The sequence below is a fragment of the Strix aluco genome, chromosome 5 (assembly GCF_031877795.1).
Source record: "Strix aluco isolate bStrAlu1 chromosome 5, bStrAlu1.hap1, whole genome shotgun sequence".
Taxonomy (NCBI): Eukaryota; Metazoa; Chordata; class Aves; order Strigiformes; family Strigidae; genus Strix; species Strix aluco.
In genome coordinates, this window is record NC_133935.1 from 22,714,493 (window position 1) to 22,737,459 (window position 22,967).

At 39.7% G+C, this 22,967-nt stretch overlaps 1 protein-coding gene across 2 annotated transcripts in view; it reads left to right on the forward strand.

The window, feature by feature from the left end:
* BCAT1 (branched chain amino acid transaminase 1) overlaps window positions 1-22,967 on the forward strand; it is a 66,967-nt gene that overhangs the window by 24,697 nt on the left and 19,303 nt on the right. The window contains exons 3-8 of one of the 2 annotated variants that reach the window (XM_074826375.1): window positions 11,283-11,483; window positions 12,668-12,724; window positions 14,775-14,885; window positions 15,765-15,884; window positions 18,166-18,329; window positions 19,936-20,078. In XM_074826375.1, coding sequence (XP_074682476.1) covers window positions 11,283-11,483; window positions 12,668-12,724; window positions 14,775-14,885; window positions 15,765-15,884; window positions 18,166-18,329; window positions 19,936-20,078 — 796 coding nt within the window. The remainder of the gene's footprint in view (window positions 1-11,282; window positions 11,484-12,667; window positions 12,725-14,774; window positions 14,886-15,764; window positions 15,885-18,165; window positions 18,330-19,935; window positions 20,079-22,967) is intronic. The other variant, XM_074826376.1, reaches the window with a different exon arrangement.

The following is a 22,967-nucleotide window of genomic DNA, read 5'->3' on the forward strand; positions in this document are numbered from 1 at the left end:
GTCTTCCTGCTGGCAGGGCATGAGAAGCTGAAAAATCCTTGACTTAGTATAAACACTACTCAGTAACGTATCCTAAAACCATCAGTGTGTTATCAACATTATTTTCATATCATAGAATGGTTTGGGTTGAAAGGGACTTTAAAGATCATCCAGTTCCAACCCCCCCTGCCATGGGCAGGGACACCTTCCACTAGACTAGGTTGCTCAAAGCCCCGTCCAACCTGGCCTTGGAACACTTCCAGGGATGGGGTAGCCACAGCTTCTCTGGGCAACTCTGTTCCAGTTTCTTCCTGCCCTCACAGTAAAAAATTTCTTCCTGATATCTAATCTAAATCTCCCCTCTTTCAGTTTAAAACCATTACGCCTCGTCCTATCCCTACCAATCCCTGATTAAGAGTCCCTCCCCATCTTTCCTGTAGGCCCCCTTTAAGTACTGGAAGGCTGCTATAAGGTGTTCTTGGAGCCTTCTCTTCCCTAGGCTGAACAACCCCAACTCTCTCAGCCTGTCCTCACAGGGAAGGTGCTCCAACCCCCTGATCTTCTTCATGGCCTCCTCTGGACCTGCTTGAGTGGGTCCACATCCTTCTTACGTTGAGGGCCCCAGAGCTGGACACAGTGCTCCAGGTGGAGCTCCCATGAGAGCGGAGTAGAGGGGGAGAATCACCTCCCTCGACCTGCTGGCCCAGGACACAGTTGGCTTTCTGGGCTGCAGGCGCACATTGCTGCCTCATAGTTTTTTATCCACTTATACCCCCAAGTCCTTCTCTGTAGAGCTGCTCTCAATTCACTCATCACCCAGCCTGTATTTGTGCTTGGGATTGCCCCGACCTATGTGCAAGACCTTGCATTTGGCCTTGTTGAACTGCATGAGGTTCATACTAAATCCAAAACACAACACTATACCAGCTACTAGGAAGAAAATTAACTCTATCCCAGCTGAAACCAGGACATGGGTTTACACCTGAGCATCCTATTTTGATGAAAGAGAGAAAAAACAAAGCCCAATATGTGTTAATGAATATTTCAGTGGTTGTTGGTCGCTAGGAGAAAGTGGCTTTCCTTAAGGAAACCATGCAAGTTGCATGCACGGGTAGAGGGTACACTAATGCAGCTTAGTATTGCTGATGGCTCTACTTAGCATATCAATGTTTCTCAATCAAACTTGTTATCACAGGGTAGCAGCAGTAGTGTCACTGCAGGAGTAGAAATGCTACTGAGCAGTGACAAGTTCTTAGTGCTGTGAAAATAATTCACCATGATTCTTCCATGATACACTAAGGGATGATATCCCAACAGTCTACAGGTAGGTTTCTCATGCCATCAGGAACCCATCTATAATGTGGCATTTGAGACCTGTGGCAGCTCTCTTCAGTTTTACCTTGGTGTCAAGTAGTTCTGTATTTCTCTTCAGGTAGGTAATGTCCTTCAAATAGTTGCAGGCTTTTAGCATATAAGTTTTCTAAGCTGTAGTTAGAGAAGCTGATTGTCCCATTATCTGAAGTTGTAAGATTTTCAAATAAAGCTAATTGTCTTTGGCATTTAACAGGAACTTTCAACCAAGGTTAAAGGGAGATGCTAGAAAACCAGACAGGGGATAGTTTCGCTGAGTTGATTTATAGCACAAAGAAAGTGATGCTTTATCTTCTTTTTAATTAGGAGATTAAGATATAGTTGGTGTCTGTAAAAGTGCAGAAATCGTACCAGAATTTTGGAAATTCCATTTGGCTTGTATAATTTTCTGGATTTATTTGTCCCAAGGTGAGGAATTACTTTTAAAATACAGGGCTTTAGCACCAGCCAATGATTCCCAAAGGAAATTATCTGATTCCAAAACTTATAAAATCCATGGTGTCTATACCTATTTCCAAGAATTCTTAAACTTTAATGTCATTGTGATATCAAGTCCCCAGGCTTGCTATTAAATGTTTTCTTTGGTGAACACACATGAATAGGAACTACAATTTAGGAAGAGAATTTAGTCTTTTTTTTCATAGGATTCTGCTGACATTTCTGCTTACTTTTGAAATGAACTCTATATCCTAACTCTCATGAACTAATAGCCTAGAGAGCTGGAAGAATTTTGTCTTAGTCCCGTATTCAGTAGCCATTTCTAAGAAAGTACTGAATGGAATGAATTGACAAAATATGACAGTGTCATTGGCAGATCAAACATTGAAGTTCATGGCAATTTGTACGTTTACCTTCTGTCTACCAGTGTGAGAGGGAGATGGGATGAGAGGAAAAGGCGGGTGTGGTTAACTGTATGTTTGAAATTATTCCTGTAACCTCTATGTAAAAGACTGTACCATGAACACATTTTATATTCCCAAAAGTTTTTGAAATTCCATATGAAATTATAAATTCTGAATGCTTTCATTCCATGAATCCACTTCCCTGCATGTCTGCAAGCTTATTAAAATCACGGTAAGAAGATTTAACTGCAACTGCTCAGGACTTGGACATGTGAGATTATGATTCTATTCTCAGCTATTCCACATAACACTTTTGTGACTAGCCAAGCTACTTAGGTGAAATATTTACAACTTGTTTGTCTGAAATTTAGCTTTTCAATTTATTTCTTCCTTCAATATGGCTACTTTTTAAAGAAAAGCTTAGATGTAAATATCTAATTTTTTGTTTCACTTTCTTCATGTGAAATAGAAATTATGTTTCCCCAACCAGGAGACAGTAATATCTTAAATCTTTGTGGTCCAAATTTATAAGTTTTGTTTTAATACGGCATTATTTGAACATCTAAATCTTTTGTACACTATGCCACTGTACAAAAATGTGGTATCGGTGAAATGTCACAGATCTCTCTATTCCAGTTTTGTATCACAGGCCAGTGTGATCCCTCAGCTTGTGTTAGGCTCAAACCTTCTCTCGGGCAAACTCTTTCTAAAAATGGAACATTCTGTTTATGCTACAATGCAGAAACACAGTGGTTGTGAGGCAAGGAGCAGCACAGCATCAGGAATTGCATTAACCAGGCTGTCAAATCTTCTGAGAAGAAGCATTATATACTAGTGAATAATACGAATAGGGTAATTAATTAATGTGTTCCATCAGTGAAGAATGGTTCTAGTTTTGTATTTATAGAAATGTTTGAGCATGGGTCTATGACAGGACTTTCTGTACAAGGAATTGTGCTATTAAAGAATTACAGTCTTTGACTCCCTATGTGGACTTCTTTCTAATGAAGCCCAGGTATATCTACATTGCAGACATGAAGTGCAGTTTCATGGTCAAAGAGGATTTTTATATAGCTAACCTGGCCAGCAGTAACAGTGAGCTACGGCAGTGTGTTTTTCAGTCCAGTGCAATGACTGTATTAAAGCCTGCTCATACTTCCTCCCTATTCACACTTTCTGATCATCCCACTTAGTTGACTGGAATAGCTGTTAACAAACAGAAATAGTTTATAGGACCAGAGTGCAATAATGTGTCCAGTTCTGTTCCTATGTTTAATAGTCTTATCAGCACCTTGGTGTTTTATATTTTAAAGATGTAGCCATATTTTAAATGTTTTATATAATTCATTGATAGATGAGATACTAGATGACTGATTTTCGTAGATCTGAAAATGCCATTAGCTGGAGTAGAGGAGATAGACCCCATTAAAACCAAACAAATGCTTTCCTTAAGATTTCCTTAATATCATGTAGAAGGTTTCCTTAAGATCTGTAGGAGCCCCATTCCTCCATCTATCTTAACTTTAAAAATATATGTCTTCTGAAACTTGTGTCAGTGGAGGACAGACCAATGAGTAAGGGACAAACACCCCCCCCCAAACTATTACTAGTCTATTTAATTTTCCCGAAGCAGTAGAAATGGGTGAGGCATAAAGATTCAGGTAGTTTTGCATCCCTTATAATCCATGTTCCTACAAAGCTGGAGGAAGGGGTTTTGATTAACTTAAATGGGCTTTGGATCAAATCAGTGGGAGTTGGTGCAGGGCAATATTTCAACAACATATGGAAAAACTCTTGAAATTTAGTTAGTGCCATTGAAATCAATGATATTATGCATTATCCATGTGCTTGGGTGTTTTGTAGGGCAAGATGTTTCTTCAAAGCTTTTTTTACAGTCTAGCCAGACTGTAGCTTTCCGACATCTTTATTTCCCTTCTGATAACATTTTGGGAGCTTCAGACTGTATTTTCAGCTGTGCTTGTGTCCTAATTGACCGTTTCATTCTCTAAGGCAAGAAGTTTATATCAATTCCAACCACTAATCTGTTGTCTTGTCAGAGCAGGTTTACTTCCCTGCCTGCTGCTCCAAATCAAACATTCCTGCATCAGAGTTGGAGCATCCATTAGGTCAGGGGAAAGGTTAAAGAAGCCAACAGTATGTTGTGCTCTTCTTCCCATTGCTTGCAGAAGGTAGCAGAAGCTCATTCTTTGGTTTGACAAATACTTGATAAGTACCTGTTATGGATAGTTTAGCTTAGGTGCCTTGCAGAGGATGGACTAGACAAAGCCTTTCCAGCCATATTTTCTGCTTTTTCTATGACTGACTCACAACTGATTCAGAACCTCAACTCCCTTTTGCTTTGTCATTTGTTCTGTGGTTTATTACACAGTGTACAGTCAACCTGATGCAAAGATTCCAGGCCTGAGTCCAATTACTTGTGCTAACATGTTCTCAGATGAAGTCTCAGAGAAGCTTTATGTTGAAAGATTTCTGGGTATTCTCCCTGGGGTTGCAGAAGATATTTTATTATATTTTGTTTCTTTTTATTTTTTCATAGTAGGAAAATCAGGGCTTTCTTCCTGCTCAAATCTTATTATATCTTGACACACTTTCCATTCTCAAGCCTCAGGCTCAGCTGTAAATTTAAAATACTAATGATGGTAAAGGGATTGTAGGTTACATCACATTAACGTTATTTTTTATACTTACAAGCTAGTAATAGATTTCTAAGAATTTATTTAACTCTGTCTTAATCTGTTTTGAGTTGATAGAACTTCTACTGTTTCTACTATAGACTTTATTATTGTGATCAGAGCCATACAGGGTTTAACCCTATACAGAAAACAATGGTCTTTGCCCCAGAAAACTAGCAGTATTTTCCAAAGAAGGTGGGGATGGGAAAAGCAACAAAGCCACAGACCTTTGTTTACCCTAGGCCTGTAGGACATAAATCTCTTTTTGACTCAAGTAGATGCTGCTGTGGTGTCAGCTAATGATTAGTAGATAGAGCTGAGAGGTAGTAAGTCAGACAAACTAGACAAAAATAACACCTGCTAGAAGGAGGTTGCAGTTGGTTTCATCTATTGGAGCAGTATTCAGCATTTCTATTTCTAAGACAGGGTTTAGGAACAGGCAGAACAGGTGATAGCTTATTTTGTCCCAATGGAGGAGAAAAGTACGAGTTGCCCTGACACCACACACAGCCTCTGTAACCTTTTCCTACTTTCTAGTTGCATAGCCTAGCACTGCTGCAGTCTGCTCTGATGCCGCTGATGGAGGAGTTGGCGTGTCATCCTGATTCCACTCAGAGTTTGGCAATAGTTTGGCACAAGCCTCTTTTTTGCGTGCACCAGTAACTGCTAAGCATGATTCATGATGTCTGCCTACAGAAAGCAGACCCATGTGGTGAAGGCTCTTCCTGGATCAGGTTGCAATTCCCTGTGGGCTGCTCATAGTTGCTGCCCTAGAAGCAATTATGTGCAATATATTGTAGCCTGAACCCTGCTGTATGAGGCTGATGGGCTGGAATATCGAATGGATGAGCTTCTCCAGCCAGGTAAGATCAATGCTCAGGTCAGCAAGAAAATGGGGACAATCTTCTGCTACCTGCAGCTCTAGATCTGAAAAGTGATGGAGCTGAATGAGTTACAGGAGAAAGGTGGTAGCTTGCTCATTGGCTGCAAGGCCAAAAAGAAAATTTGTTTAGGAGAAGAGAGTTTCAGCTTCCAAAGGTGAATTAACAAGCCACTTCTTTCAGCCTAGTTAGTATCCTCAACCTAGTTCCTAGCCACTGCTTCTCTTTGGCAGTGCAAATCTCTTCTTCCCAGTCTGTCATATAGGAGGAGTCTCAGATTCAGGAGGCCGGGCAGAAGGTGTTGTGGGGTGAAAGTAGCTGCTCCAGCAAAAAGAATGGCTTCCTGCGATAGAGATGTGTGTGCTGGGGAGGGCCCAAAATCAATGATGAGAGTGCCGCAGCCGTAAGGACTGAACAACAGGAAAATGACATCCTCATCCCTGGACCCCTCCTCAAAACCATTCTGTCTAGTCCCAGCCTCGTTGTCTCCAGCTCTCCCTGGCTACATTTTGTTACCTTTCCCTTCTATAGTAATTCCTGATGCTCTTTGTAATCTGTCTCCTTAGAATTTGCTCTGCTACTGCAACCACATTTTGAAGTGCAAGGGCAAAGCAAATTACTCAATTTTGCCTATGCTTCCATGTCTGTTATTGCATCAGAAGGACCTGATCTTTCTTAGGATATGTTTACAAACTCAGCATAAGTAATAGAACCCAATAATTGCAGTTGCTTTGTGATCTTGAGTGAACTGCCTTGACTCAAAGTCAAGGAGGTTACTTACTTCATCAGAATATATTACAGTCAGTCTCACTGAGTGGATGTTAATATTTTGAGGATCTCTGCTGAAACTTGCTGTTATAGTTAGGTAACTTGTAAGTTATTTTACAGCTGAGGCTGCCAACTCTGTTTTTACTCAAGTAAGTGATAGAAAGGCTTGGCCCAGCACAGTGCTTAGAAAAGTTTGGGTATGTCAAATGAATTAGACATGTTACAGCTGCTCAACCTACTGCTTATGGTCTAGTAGTTTCAGTGTGGCAAAAATAACCACAGCCAAGGATCATTTGGGAAGGCATTGGAAAAACTTGATGGAAAGAGTAGGACAAAATACGCAATTGCCGTCTGCATCTACCTGAGACAGCCCTCTAGGGTAAGAAAGGTAGGAATGTAGAAATGAGAGTAACAACTCTGCCCAGAGGCTGCTGTCAGCTCCAAATCCACTTAAGATTATTGCAAAGACTGTGTAGAATAAGCATTAAACTGACATCTTGGCTAGGGGCACCAGGATGTCTTGCTACAGCTTTGGTTAAAATTGGAGCTGACCAGCACGTCACATTTAATTTGTCCTAGCTCATAACTGACAAGATCTGTTAGGATCAAATGATGAATTTTAGTTTCAGGAGGTCACACTATACCTTCTTTTCTTGGGTTGGGTAAATGAAACACAACTTCTTCTCTCTGAAGAAGTTGTGTTGGAATCAGCAGGCATTTTTCAGATGAGGGGCTATTCAAAAATGTGCGTCTGGTGGAGACAGCGGCTGTTTGCAGGTGTAGTGTTGCTATATAAGCCCTGAAAATCAACAGTATCCAGCTGGCTTCTCCACCACTCCCTTTTGCCTACCACAGGCAGGGCCATCTGCTTCTTTCTATTTCTTACCAGAGTGCTTTGGGCTGGGACCTAGACGTATAGGTCCCAGTACAGCTGCAACATGAAGAGTTTGCGGGGCTGGAACTACATCTTTGTCATTTTACTTTAGGCAACAGGGGCTGAATAGCTGCACTCAATAGACTGTGTACCACATCATTTTCTTTCTTTATCTCCCTTATCCTTTTTGTTCCTGCATTTACTACTTTAATGGTTTTATTAGGCAGCAGCATCAGAAGGTGCTTGAGAGCCCATTGATAAACAAAGCAAGCAAAATACAAACCTAGTTAAAAATTGCCCTTTGTATTGGCAGTACAAACAGCAGAGATCTGGATGGGTGTTAAGGGCAATCCCTAATGCATCCTTAATATGCTGCTTTCAGGGCTGGGGGAATGTTGACAAAGGAAAAAATTAAATTGCAGTTTATAAAGGTCATAGATGATACCATGGTAGCACTGCGATAATTTTTAATTATATTAACAATATTAAGGTAATAGGCATTGATACTTAATCAGTACTCCTGGTATTAGTCACGTGGCCCTGCTCTGCTCTCTTTGTGTGGGTTCTTCTGAGTGGTTTCCCTCCTGCTGGTGCTGCTTGAACAGCACCATAAAATGCTGGGACAGGACTTTGGGGCAAGTTAAGCTGAAAGGATCTGTGGTGAAGGTGAGATATTGTGTAGAGTGTCTCATTACTCAGGGACCTAGAAGATGTTGAGGGTACTGGCAATACTTCATGCTGCAGACCACACTGTGGGAGAGAGTACTCCAAGGATGGGTTCTCCAATGCCCCACCTGCATCCCCCTTCATGGAAAAAAAATATTGAATATATTGCAGTGCTTGATGGTGTCTTGCATAAAAAGTATTGGGATTCTGAAGGATTCAGGTGATTTTGCACACTGTTAATTTGCACTACTTGCTGCTTGGTAAAAAGAGGGAGACAAATACAATAGAATGAATAAGGGGGAAGAGCCTTAAGAAAGGATCTTAAGAAAGTAATGGTCAAAAAAAATCTTAAATACATCTCCTGAGAGCTTAACAGGGTTATAAGGATCAGGAAAATTGACTTTTTTGCCTGTTTAATGATTGTTGGCCTACTGGTCCGTGAAGTTTAGTTTATATTTGAGGTCTTCTGCAGGGCATTCCTACTGTGTTTGAAGGAAGTGTTATGGGTCAAGTGTTGTACCTGATATTGTTGAGTCAGGTGTTTGCAGAATACTTGAATGAAAGCTGGTTTGCCTAAATGCTGAAAGAGATGAGAAACAGCAGGTGGGCTCCTTGTTTGGACTACACAGCTCCAGGAAGCTCTGTGGTCCAGAAACTATTTGCTTCTTTTCTGGATAAGCATCATAGCTACTTACCCTTAGGCTTTCTGCCTTCAAGTGACTCAACCTGAAATCCAGTCCAGTGATTCCTGTTTGTGACTGCAGAAAGTCTCCAATCCTTGGTGCTGAGAGCTAAGCAGTGTGGGCTACTGCTCTGAGCCATAGTCACCGCTGTGTGACCACCATCCACATGGGAGTACCCATTTTATTGATCTTGCAGGGCTGAGTGCTTGGCCCACCTCATATCTCTAACGAGCCAGCGTAGGAGTGACTGTATCTGGGACCCTCTTTGTATTAACCATTAAGGCGTAACAGTACACCCGTATTTGGTCAGCATAGTTTTATTAAATTATCACTTACGTGACAGAGACTCTGTTCAAGGCTCTCTTGAACACCAGGTCTCCAAATCTGGAGAAATATCTTTGGTGGCAAAACTGGGTTAAAAAAAGCCCAAATTCTTCCAAGTGAGTATGTTTCTTCACTTGTGGCTGCAGCTCACTGCTCCCTGTGCATGTGTTTGTAGGCCTGTGAGAAGAGCCATGTTAAAATCCTTCCCCATCCTTAAAGAAAAAGCTATTTGTTAATCCTGATGAGTTTAGCAAACTATTTTATAGTGCTGCCTTTCAATTAGTTGTGCTACCACAGCTGTGGAAGTGACAAACTGAGGCATAAAAGCAGAAATCAGCACACTGATGGGAGTTCTAGGGAATGACTCCATAGGATAATTCCTCAGGTCGGTTTATTGTAAAGATAATTACCTTAATAAAAATAACCTGAGATGAGGCAGAAACCTTGACTTCAGGGAGCGCTCCTAATGTCACTGGCAGTAGGAGTTCTTCAGAAGCTGTGATTCTGTCCAGAGGTAAAGCCAAGGATGTAACTGTGTTCTACATCCTCACTTAAGCCCCACTGACATCCTGCTCCTGCATAAGTGTTCTACTGAGCTGAGTCTTGCACTGTTGATAATTGGAAACACTCCTTTGTGGCTTTTATTTTGATCCACACTCTTCTGTGATATCTTTTTTTCCAAGGCGCGTGATAAGAGGTTGTCAGGTAAAATTAATTTTTATTTTCAGGACAGCATTAAGTAGTGCTTTTCCCATTGGACCGTTCACTATCAGATGCAGGATAAAGGGTACTATAAAGAGTTAAGAAGAGTAATTGTTGTTTCATCAGATTATGTATTAGTTCAACCAGGCTAATGCACTGTAATATCTAGACAAGCCCTGTAACTGGAGATAGTTTGAAACAAGCTTTTAGCTATTCATGTGCTCCAGCTCTTAAGTTAATTTCACATCTAAGCCATTAAGAAAAAAAACCACCAAAATAACCAATCAATAAAAAATAGGCCATTGTTCATTAAAGACATCTTGAAAATCAGGTTGTTTACAGAGACAGGAGTGCGTGTGTTCTTTTTCAAAAGCTTGGGACTAATTTTTTCTCATTTTGCAGACTGAGTGCTGAGTTTGAGAAGTCAAAGTCAGTGATACCTCTTGCACAACCACCTTTTTAGTGCACATGCAAATCATTTGAACAATAGTCTGAACTACCTGCATTGCAGTCTATTCTGTATGTACCCAACATAGAGAAGGATTTAATTTGGGGGTTTGTAACAACGGCCAATGCTTTCTGAGTTATGTTATGAAGGAAAATGGGGCCTTGAAAACAATTCTTTGTTGAATTCTTCCTTGCCTCTGACCAGCGCAGTTTAAATGCTCAGATGGCATAGAAAGAGAATGGAGAGGGTGGATCAAGACTCTGCCAACTTCATAGCCCTCTCTAGTTGTTTAGCCCCTATCTGTGTATAAAAGGGGAGTGAAGTGGCAGAGATCCTGCTTTCCTCCTTCCCCTGCTGTTCTTTAGGATGATTCACACTGTATGAGCTACTATAAAGAAAATTAACTCTACCCCAGCCAAAACCAGTACAAAAAACTATGCTGCATTTCTGCAGCTAGTCATGGCTTGTAGGAGAAAGTCTCTACAGTTAATCATGCAGGGAAACACTTAGCCTTCTTTGCTAATGGGATCTTTCTAGGAAAATATGAACATGAATGAACAAGCTAGCATGACCCAAGTTATCTGCTGACTGCTGGCTCTGATCTCTCACACTGGTTTTATGCATTAAAGGAAAATGAGTGTAACACATCTACTTAGTTGTGAGAGGGATTAATTTCTGATTATCATCTTATGTTCTGAGGTACAGCAATTGGGTGTTTCTGAAACTTGTATGGATTTGTTAATCTAAATGTCCAAGAAATTTTCATCTGCTAATTTTCTGGTTTTACACCTTGTACTGCTTCCTCCACTTAACAGTGCTTCAAACTATGCTAACTACCTCTGGTAGTAGCAGCACAGTGTGTATGTGTGCATACACAGTATGGCTACTTTGCTAGCTATTCAGAGGTTAGCCACCTTTAATCATTTTGTCATTAAATGTCCCCACAGATAAAATATTGCATTTGTCCATGTTCACTGATGCAGAATCATTTTTAAATCAGTCTAATTTAATTGTTTTTACACACTTCATTTTTGTCTCCATGTTCCTTCAGGCTTCAGACTTGATTATCACCCCAGCTACAACTTTCAAGGAAAAACCAGACCCCAGTGGTTTGGTATTTGGAACTGTGTTCACTGATAATATGCTGACAATTGAGTGGTCCTTGGCTTCAGGATGGGAGAAACCTTATATTAAGCCGCTTGAGAACCTTTCATTGCATCCAGCATCCTCGTCTCTGCATTATGCTGTAGAAGTGAGTACTGAATCAATTTGGAAACTGCTATTTTGTTTCATTAGGTCTTGAAGCCATAGCTTTGTAATACAAGGACTATTACTGTCTTAAGTTTATTGGTATTGAGTTACATTTTATTCTGTTAACTTACATTCTTCCAGAATAATTCCATTATTTACAACAGGGTTATGTTTATGTTAGTATAACTCAGAATCAACCTCTGGCCTGTGGATTCCAGCTCACTTAACTTTCTAGCCTAGTGAAGGTGAGTCCTTTCTTGTGTGGTGACAAATTAATTTGAGAAAGCATTCTAGTTCACTGATGATGGGTTGGTCCAGTTACTGTCTCTGATGTAGCTTAATGAAGCACCGGAGAAGACTGTGTGAGATTCCAAGAGCAGTGTTAATTTGGGGACTGAACTTGCACTTTGTGAATGTTATTCTAAGCTGTTTCAGGGGTTCATAGCTTGGATTGTAGGACAGACTAGACAGATGCGTGTTTGCAACTCTGAGCAAGTCTGGAGAGCTCCAAACTAGATCTGATGCATTCAGCATATACAAGTGTATTTGAGCAGAGAATATACAACAAGGAACTTTGGAAAGTGAAATGTTAAGTCGGAAACCAGCGTGGTTAACAGTTTCCGTGCTTAGCTGCTTACTACCTAAAGCTGTCTTTTGTGTCTCCAGAGCAGCTTTAGCTATACTCACATCTGTGTGAGAGCCTCTCAGTAGGGCACATATGCTGAAACAGAAGCCTGCTTCTCCTCCCACTTAAGGGTAGGTGGGAGTGTCTCCACTGAAGTTAGTGGAGTTGCTTGAGCTTCTTTTATTATTTCTTTCCTTTTTTTTTTTTTTTTTCTCCTAACAACTGGTATAAGGGAAGGATCAAGCTTTTTCCTGCTTGTTGTCCCTGAGCTCCTGTCTTCACCATTTTTTATTGTTGCTGTTTTGTCCCCATCTAGTCACCAAGCCTCCAAAGGTCCTGTGTCAATTACAACAGGCCCCTGTGACAAAGGCTGTGGCTCTTGATCTGCCCAAGAAGTAAGAAACCACGCTGGAGTCCCAAATCTGTATTTCACTCTTAATAGCATATTGCTTTAATACTTGGCCTCTGGCCCAGTCTGAAATCATTGCTAATATAAATATGCTCTTATTTTTTCCCATTTTTTTTATTCTTTTACCCTTATTGCATTACGTTTCCTCTAGCCAAGAGGACAGACAGAGGAGAATCTGGTGCCAATGCTGTGGCTCAATGAATACACAGTGGGTATAATAAAAATGATGAATTTGGCATTCCCTCCCCTTTCTCCTTGCCCTCCATGATGCAGTGTCATAGTCTGGATCTGCTGAACTCCAGATCCAGCTCCTGTGATGTACAGATGTCAGATAATATTGTTTGCACACCACTGTAGCAACCAACCATCAAGCAACCACAGCAGTTGCTTTTATTCAAGTTGAGCATTTCTGGAACACATCACTGTCTCCCTTTTCAATGAGTGAAAGGTTTTACTGAGCTCTGGAAGGTTAAAAATATTTCTTTTTGGAGAAAAAGATCTCTTAGTTTGAGAGGGCTTTGTGTTTCAGTAATGATGTGATTCTTACTTCTCTCAAACCATTGATCAAACCTTAGTAGTAACATTCCTTCCTCTTCCCTCTCATTAAAAGTTCTGTGAATGTGTTTGGGAGAAGGGTGGGGGGAAACAACTGTTCTGTGATAAGAAAGTAACATTCCAGAAATGCAGTATTAGTTAGTAACTGGCCCAATAAAAATCATACCAAAGTATCAACCATATCACCAGCTATGCCATCCTTTATTAAAGACAGAATTTTTTTTCATGTAGGTACAATGTCTATCCTAGGAACAGTTCCTTTTTCAAAACCCTATACAAAGCTTTTAATAAGGTTGGCATTGCAATAGGAATAAGATGAATTTTGAAGGCAAAAAGTTCTGGGTTCTAATTCTGGTTCTGCTACATAGTTGGCATGTAGCCTAAGAAAATTGCTGGAATTCCTGCAACCCAGTTACAACCCAATTAAAATTTGTCATGTGGAAGGACCTAGCTCTGTCATGGGACTGCACAAAAGCTTTCTAACATTGCATTGCACTGATCCTTATGGGAAAATGTTTTAGAATTAAATAATAATGAAACCTTGAGTATTCTACTAAAATTACTTATACACAAATACAGGATTCTTTTTTTCCAAATAAAAGACCTGCATACGTAGTCTTCCAACTGCATAGAATGTATTTCCAGCCATTTTTTGTGGAACAGTAAGGAGAAGTCTGAGGAGACTGACAGCAGTGATGCAGTTAAATTCATAGAACTTATACTGAAATTTAATATACAAAGAAATGTTTTAGAAAATCAATTCTAAAAATCTGAATTCTTGTCCATAGGCATAAGTGATCCTTTAATACTTAATCTAGATAATACCTGTATATATGTATATATTAATGTGACCTTATATAATACATGTGTTTTCTGTCTATAACTGGAAATCATCAATCTGTAACTGAAAATATTTATGGATATTTTGTGGGCATATATTTTTTGCATTGGTTAGGAGATGCTGTAGAGCATTCTGCTGGGAGGGCACTGGTGGGATATGTGTTTCTGGTAAATCAATTGTCAACACAGTCATACGGATTCTGCAGTTTGATGGTATAGCTATGACTATTTTAAGTTTCCTGTAAAGTATAGTTAAAACATTTTTATGCATTCCTTCTCTAGTGTAGGGATGATGCATTTGTCTCTCATGCTAGCTAAACCCCCTTCCACAGCTTAGGGTTATATGGGGGAAATCAATGACCAAGATTTTACTACAACTACAGGAAGAACTGCAACAGAGTTCTCTTAATTACCTTGTTCTATGCTTCTTACCAAAATGCATTTTGGACAGAGCCCTAAAAATTATTAACATATATAATTACATTCTATAGATCTTTTCTGTAAGGGAGAATACAGTTTTGGCTCAGACTTAGGTACCAGTCAGGATGTGAGTCAAACACATGCTACAAATTTTAATTGCTGTAACCAAATTATGAGAAAAATAGCTATCATTAAGTCCCCTGACAGAGAAAGATAGATCTGAAGCATAGGCAGGTTGTCTTTGTGATATAAACTTCATAATACTACCTCACAGGAGTGTGTTGCAAGTATTAGCTAGTTAGCATTTATGCTTTGAGAACTGTGAGCAGGGAAGTGAAGTTCTTTTATTTCCTAAGGGTATGTTCTGCTTTTGTACAGATCATCATGGGATAACATGTCTCAATTATTATTTGATTTCTTTTCCCTCCTTTTTGGCTTGGTAGTTGTTTGAGGGAATGAAGGCTTATCGAGGAGTGGATGGCAAAATCCGCCTGTTCCGACCAACCCTCAACATGGACAGGATGGTGCGATCAGCAAGACGAGCAGCTCTGCCAGTATGTAGCCAAGGCATCTTATTCTCCTTAAGTCAGAACATATTTTTATTTTCAGAGTGCAAATTTCTGAACCTTTACAGTAGTGTAACATTTTTCAAGCACTCTAACTCTTGAACAGTTCAGTTAAACTTTGTTAAGAGATCTTATTCAGTGAACAGCTTCAAATGTATTTTTCTTTTAAATCACAACAAGTGTTTTGCTTTCTTTGTTGCCTCCCTACTGCCTCAGATGTATACAGTCTATTTCTGAGCGATGATCACTGTTCTGCAGGTATTTGCATGCAGACAGCTGATGAAATTGTTCTGGCACTAATGTTCTTCCTTCTTTCCACTTCAGTTAAGTCCTTCAGCCTCTGAGTGACTTAATATTTTGGTCATGCTATCAATGTAACACTGCTTTTAGTGGTTGTATATTGACCAGTGAATTTCCTCCCGTGCTTATTAGCTTTATTACTGTAAGAAATTTTCAACTTCGTAAAACTGGGAGACTTAGTGGGCCTCTTGGAGTTATAATCCAAAGCGCTCTTCTGCAGAAAAGGTGGTGCCATAGCTTGCAACATGCCAAAGTGAAGGTGTTGACTGCACAGGGAATTCTCTCCATGTGCCTTGAGGCAAGAAGGGTCAATGGCTCCTTTTTGCTATTTCAGGAGGATACTTTGCAGCAGGAGGAGGGCATTCAGGGTACTGTGTAAAGAGGCACAGTGGCAAAGACCATGGGATCTTAAAATTCTGTAAGAAATGTACTCAAAGATGATGTAGTCCTATGAACCTCTATGGACTGTCATTGTTACATATTCTGATGAAGTGTTCCCCTTAGCATATGGATCTATAAAGACCTCTCCTTTTTTTTTTTTTCTTCCTCCATTCTTTTCCTTCCCAGTGTTTTGACCAGAATGAGCTATTAGAGTGCATCCGGAAGCTTGTGGAAGTGGAAAAGGAGTGGGTCCCATACTCACCTGCTGCCAGCCTGTATATCCGTCCTACCTTAATTGGAACTGAGGTGTGAAACACTTTTCACCTGTTAACTTTAAGCACAGGCAAAAGCCTCCATCCATAAAGGGAAATACGCAGCAGTCGCTAAACACAACAGTATTACAGTTCAGGGGCAAAATGGTTTTATGGTTTTGCTTTTGAATTAGTCACCTGTAGGGCTACTTCACAAATTTATGTTGACCACACCACCACCTAGTGGACACATTGATTCAGAGCACAGAAAGTAAACCGATTAACTTATTCTAAGGGTTGTAATGGCAAAATTTAGATTAACTTTGGTTTTGTACTAATTTGTGTCATGGTAATGTATGCCTTTAAAATAGTAATAATCCAGAGAAAACGTGAGGGAACAGAAATTTACAGTGTAGATTTTGTGATTTCATCTCATACCTCCATCTGACCTTAGTGAGATTTTGGAAGATTCTACCCAGTAAATTAAGATGGTGGTTCTGAAAGACTTTTAATAGAACTAAGTTCTTGTGTCATTTATTCTTGAAGCCAGACAAACCTGACCTTATAAGAGGCTCCGTAGCAATTAGATGTTAGTGTGTACCGAGTTTCATGTGAGTGTGAGTCAAGCCTATAGTATTTATAAAGGGAATTAGAAACAAGGAGTTTATTTTAGTTAAAACTTTTAAGGTGTTTTTTTTTTTTTTTAAATCAGTGGCAAGAGAGAAACCTGTAATGGTAGAGCATAGGACAAGGAAGCTAAAGAATGTATGGTTCCCAACTAGGCAAGTTACTCTTCTGCAATATCCACATCTGTAAATAGTTACCATACATGAGCATTATATATATCACATGTGTTCTAGGACTTCATTAATTTAACACTTGTAAACTAGTTGCAGGTTTTCAGATGGAAGGATCTCCACTCAGTGGCTGTAAAGTATAATACTAACAATTGAAATTTTTTTTCCTGTTTTCATTTTTGGAAATTCTTTTGCTGTTGAGCTTTGTTTCAGGTTTGCCATCACATCTTGCCTTTGCGCCATGTCATATGTTATTTCTGGGTTGCATGTCCTGCTAATCATTTATGAAAAATAGCACAATTAGGAAACCCAGTCAGCACAGTCTTTTGAATGATCATGTAAGAATCAGGAAAAATATCAAGATCTCAGTTAGTTAATCTTGTTAGAAGTTTTGTTGAAGGGGTAAGGTAGACAGAAATCAAAAGAACCCTCTAAGCACCTGAGGAAGGCTTATTTGAATTTTCCAGTAGTTCCCTTATTACAGCATTATTTTCCCTCCCACCTCCCAGTTTAACTTCACATGTTTTGTGCACAGTGTTTTGTTTAGACCTTTGGTCCTAAAGATTTAAGTTCAATAACATTTTTTCAATGGACACCTAATCTTAGGCATCAAGGATGAGCTTGTTCTTTTTATGAGAGTGGTTTTTCTGAGTGGAGAGAAAATAGTAACACATTCAGTTGCGTAGGAGATACTAAGAATCATGGGCAACCAGCTGTACATAACTCTGCTTGAGCAGGGGGATCGGACAAGGTGATCTCCAGATGTGCCTTCCAGCCTCAATCATTCTGTGATTCTGTGTTCAGTCCTGAGCTTTGCAAAGAACGATATAGTTAAGCAGAGTCTCCTACCACAGGATTCAGACTTTGATCAGTGCCAAACTTTTCACCTCTACCTTCAAGTATTGATGGTGATGACTTGAAGTGTGAGAAGCCACTCCTGAAAGAGAAGGGGAAAAGAAAGAAAATGATACATTCCAGGTTATTTTCTGGAATGGTGCTGTTGTGTGAACCATTTTCAGCAGGCAAATCATTTTAGCTTGTCACACAACCATTCACAGAGCCAGCACTCGACTCTACTAATGCCAGTTCTAAGTGGCATTGGCTAATTCTCATCACTAATGCACCTGACAGTGGTTCCTTCGTGGTTGTTATTGCTAGCAGTAGTCCTTGCCACTCCTTGCCCCAGAAGGCTTTGCAGGCTTCTGCTGTGATTAATTCATACAATTATATAGTATCTTGTTAACCTAATTTCTGAATTCTCAAAAGCTTTTAAACTATTTGAGAAGATTAGGATAATATATAGACAAATGAAACAGCTGTAAGTGAATAGTGACAGTATATAAAGTTAGGGTTGTTATGTTGCTTGGATGGGGAGGGAAGTTATATAAATATTTTCTCTTCATTGCAGCACTTTGCATTGTCCTGGTAAAAGCACTCTCATGCTGTAGTTCTGAAAGCAGTGTTTCAAAAGCTAATTTTGCAGCATCTGATGTTTGGAGTGAAGTATACTTTTGATTTGTTTACATTCCATATTTTCAGCCTTCCCTTGGAGTGAAGAAGCCAACTAAAGCCCTACTGTATGTCATACTGAGCCCCGTGGGCCCTTACTTTGCAAGTGGAAGCTTTAGTCCAATATCCTTATGGGCAGATCCAAAATATGTAAGAGCCTGGAAAGGAGGAACAGGGGACTGCAAACTGGGAGGGTAAGAAAACATAATTCTGCATCTTCTACATAGCTCAAAGGAAGATTTGTTTTTTAGTGAAGTATCTAATCCAGAAGAGGTATTAAATGTAGCGGTTAAACAACATACTATAAAAAAATTTCAGAATTGTACTTTGCAAATACTGTTTATACAATTCAGTTGCATAATTTGTTTGGATATTATAGTCAAGTGGATTATTTGCAGAGGCAATTTTGCAGCATCTCAAGCTGAGGAACTGGACCTGGAAGGTGTCCATGTAATACTTTGGCCATTCCCCTTGCAGAAGTTGACACTAAAGATATCACTTCTGTGATGCAGCATTCAGTATAGCAGCCTGTTGCCAGCTGGGCAGTGAGCCGCACTGACTGCTGACCTCCTTCCTTGGCAGACTGTCCTGACAAGCCATCTACAGTTATCTAGGGGAGTATGGGTGTTTAAGGGAAAGCACGAGACAATTATCTGCATTGACTTGACCATAGTCTGGCAGTTTTGTGCTGAACTAGGCCAAAGCACTAGATAGAAACATAATTGTTAGTATCCAAGTACTTGACTTGTAGAGTGAAGCTGCTTAGGACTTGACTGGAGCAAGCAACATGGATGTCGCTAAATAAATGACTTGATTATACATTCTTGGTCTTTGGTTTAAATGAAGCTGACTGTCTCTACCTGGGAGTTTCTTTTCTAGGCAGGAAGTTAGTAGTTGTCAAGTGCTGCTCAACTGAGCTAGCAGAATATTCAAAGGGCAAGGAAACAGCTTTCCTTTGTTCAATGTGATATTCTGAGCCCTTTACTCTTTGTTTTTGCCTAGTTTTAGAAATATGTTATTTTTTTCCTGTGCATCCTTCATAAGTCAACTGTGAAGAAAGGAATGGTCTGGAGTCACTGCTTATTTGATTTGTGCCCAGACATGAGAATTTAACTCCAGCATGGTCAGCACTTTTTAGCTGCTGACTTCGTGTCTTGATGGTTGTTGAATATCAGAAGTGAAAGGGTTTTTCCCCCCCTCAAAGCAGCTACAAACACCTTCAGTCAGGTTCACTCTGGAGGCAGTATTTTAGGAAACAGTTACTCCTCGAGGATATGAAATTCATCAAGGCCCATCTGCAGCTCCTGTAGCTACTAGTTCTGTGAATGTCTTTTAATAAAAAAGAAATCACTTTCCTCTGGTGATTTTTGTGTTCCAAGAGGTTCATCTGACATACAGGAGATGAGGTAGATGGTTTTGTTTTGGGTTTTTTAAAACCATGAGCTGGGTGGGAATTTCTCTCTCTCCAGGATGCCAACTGCTAAATAAAGACAAATGCTTTCCTAAGGTATCTAATTGCAATGATTAGAATGTCCAGAGAATGGAACAAGATGTATTTTTAAGGCAATTTGGATGGATATGTTTGAGCTGTTGATGCTGTTCAGCCCTTCAAAGTTTTTGGGTTGTAGATACAAATGATCTAGTAAAATGCTAGTAGAGTACTTGCAAGGGAAATATTCCAGGGACAAGTAGTGACTGTGTAGAGCACTTGCTCATAAGGTGCACAAACCTTGCACAGAAATGAGAAAATACCCAACCAGATCCTCATAATTGTTTGCTCTTTCTTTTTGTTTCTGGAAGGAATTATGGTTCTTCTATTTATGCACAGCAAGAAGCCCTGGAGTTAGGCTGCCAGCAGGTTTTGTGGCTTTATGGAGAAGATCACCAAATAACTGAAGTTGGAACAATGAATCTGTTTCTCTACTGGATAAATGAAGATGGAGGTATAGTAACATAAAACATGAAAACTCTAACAGAGTAGACAGTTGGGACCATAATCCACAAAATTATTATTAAAGTGCAGATCATAATCTTCTTAGTGAAGACGATTTAACAAAGGAAGTGGTTATTCTCTTCTGAAAACCCATAGGTGACTGTTAGTTACACCATTGTGAAAGAGGAGATTCTGGAGCAGCTGTGAGTACTGCCTACTGATAACATACTAAGTCTAGCCATACACAAAGTCACACTGCAGGTTTGGTGTCAACTCTAGCAGCATGCTTGATCTTGAAGGAGGTGTTGGGTCAGAAAAATGTAGACATACTAAAGACAGACTCTTCAAACTCTGTGGTGTTGGGCATGAGTGGCTTCCATCATCACTCTATGGCAAGTCAAATGTTCCTGAAGCATAACCAAAAGTATTTCAGCATCCAACTGATGAAGAACTTGGCTCTTTCTTTGAAGAATTTGAAGTGTTTTTGAGTGGAGGGAGAGAGAGATAAACATTTCAGCTAATGTTCAAATGATGCTTTCAACATACACCATCATTCTTGAAGCCATTTTTACCTCTTTGTACCCACAGTTATCTCTGAGCAATGTACATGCTGATTAGAAAACTATCTAGTTAATGAGCAGCTAACTATTTAGGCATCTCAGAAACACCCATTGAGCATGCAAGTATTCAGTGCTTGAGAAGTGGTAGCTGCACCTGAGAACTGGTTGGGAAGACTACATGACTGACTCCTTAAAAGACTGAGGCAATGTATAGGCAAGTGAATAAAAGGACACCTCCTGACTTGCATGAGTGATGGCTGTCCATGAAAATTAAGTGATATTGATTTTTTACATGGCAGGAGATGCCGGGTTCAGACTCTGATTTTGTCATAGTGCCATAGGTACCCTTGAAAACTGACATTTTTCTGACAGTGCTCAGCTGCAGTACAGAGGCAACATTCTGTGGGGACAACAGTGTGCTTTGGATAGTGTAGGGTAATGGAAATCCAGCTACCTGACTCCCATCTCCAGTGTCATTACTTGTTCTTTTGCAAAATCTTCACCATTTTTGTAAGAACAGGGATGATACTCCCTCAGTGCTGAATGAGTCTGTGAAGTCTTTTGAATGAAACTATAAATACGAGAAATCTTGTTGTTGTTGTTATAGCAGCAGTAGACTTGTCGGTGTAGATAGATGGCCAAATTCATACCATGTGTAACTTTGCTGGAGAGACATGAAAATAGATTTTGGCTCATTCTGCCCAGGGAAAGGACACAGAAGGGGGGACATAATTAGAAATCAATGTTCTCATTGTCCTTAAACCAGGAATATGCTGGAATTATCCAGCTGCAGCACCGTACTGTTCCAAAGATCTGCCAATCACTGTGTTACCAATGCACTACTGAATAGTACTATTGTGAGGTGGCTGTAGCAAACAACTTGTAATTCATGCCACCCAAGCTAACTGTATACTGGCAAACCTGCTATTTCACATGACGTGGTCATTAGCATCATTGGAGTATCTTGGTGTTTTCCAGTGTGTTGATTAATGCTTATATTAAGATATCTTTGGTTGAGAATCACTCTTGTTGCCAATGTGTGTCATCACATATCTGCCTATGGCTTTACATTGTGATTTAAAAAGTGTTTGCCATTATGTTCTGTCACTTCACAAAGGATACTTACTTAGGCTGTGGTTTTGTTTTGTTATGCAAATTCTGCAGCTGAGAGAGGGATCTAACATAAAAACAGTGAGGCAGAAATTGCAGATCATCATCAAAAAGAAAATGCCCTTCTTTGTATGTTCAGAAGTAGTCTGAACTGTTCTCCTTGACTTATAACAAATCAAAGACCCAGGCCAGTAAAGACTAGACTAAAGAACATCTATACTTCCAATGAGAGCAGGTTTTTCTTGCAAGCCTTTGCTATGTATTTTCAGTTACAGCATTGTGACTAAACATGACATGTTGTCTTGGGTGGCAGGAGGAGCCTGGAAAAATGTTTTATTTGTAACATTGAGGAGGGAGTAGGGGAGAAAACTGCTCAATTTCTGGTAAAATAGCATGACATGCTCTGTGCTGATCTTGTATACCCACTGATGCTCTAGCTTTATAATCTAGGTTTATAATATGACCAAATCCGGATCCCTGCTGTTGCATAAATTCAGGAGTGTGATATGTCATTCATAAATACTATTTACAGTTTATGTTCACAAAGTAAAAATTTTGGTCACCCTACAGCCCCTTCCACCTGCCTCTTCAGTGCTCATAACAATCCCAAGAAGCTGTTAACATTGAAAGTAATTTCCTTTAATAATGTCTGTTCTTCTGCCTAAAATATAAGCTTGACTTTATGGAAAACCTTAAAATCTAAACATATGTCTAACCTGAAGGTTGCTAACTATGAAATCTGTGTGCACTTTCTAAAAATGCAGTTTCTTCAAAATGATTTGGAACCATCTGGGCTCTACTTCTAACTTTAACGTTAAGGCATTGTGAATAGCACTCAGGCATTACTCAATATTTTTGTGGTGTTATTAAAATGGGGATTAATAGTGCCCACTTCAAAATAGCTTACATAAATTAAAAACCAAATATGTTAAAAGATTCTCTGGAACACTCAGGTAAAATATCAGGCAAGTTTTCTTAGTGTTCTGTAGGTGGAGGATTATTTGTGCTGCAGAGTATCTTGTACAAGTAGACTACTAACAGAATAAGGATCGTACTTTCTGCTCTAATAGAAAGCCATAGCAATAGCATGGAGGGGAGAGCAGTGGATGAATGAGATGGCAGAAAAAGAAAAGGAGGGGAAAGTGATTGAGGAAAGTAAATTGTCAGACGTGCAAAGAGAGTGATTGCATGAGGGGAGAGTGGAATAAAAGCCTGAGGGAAATAAGGAG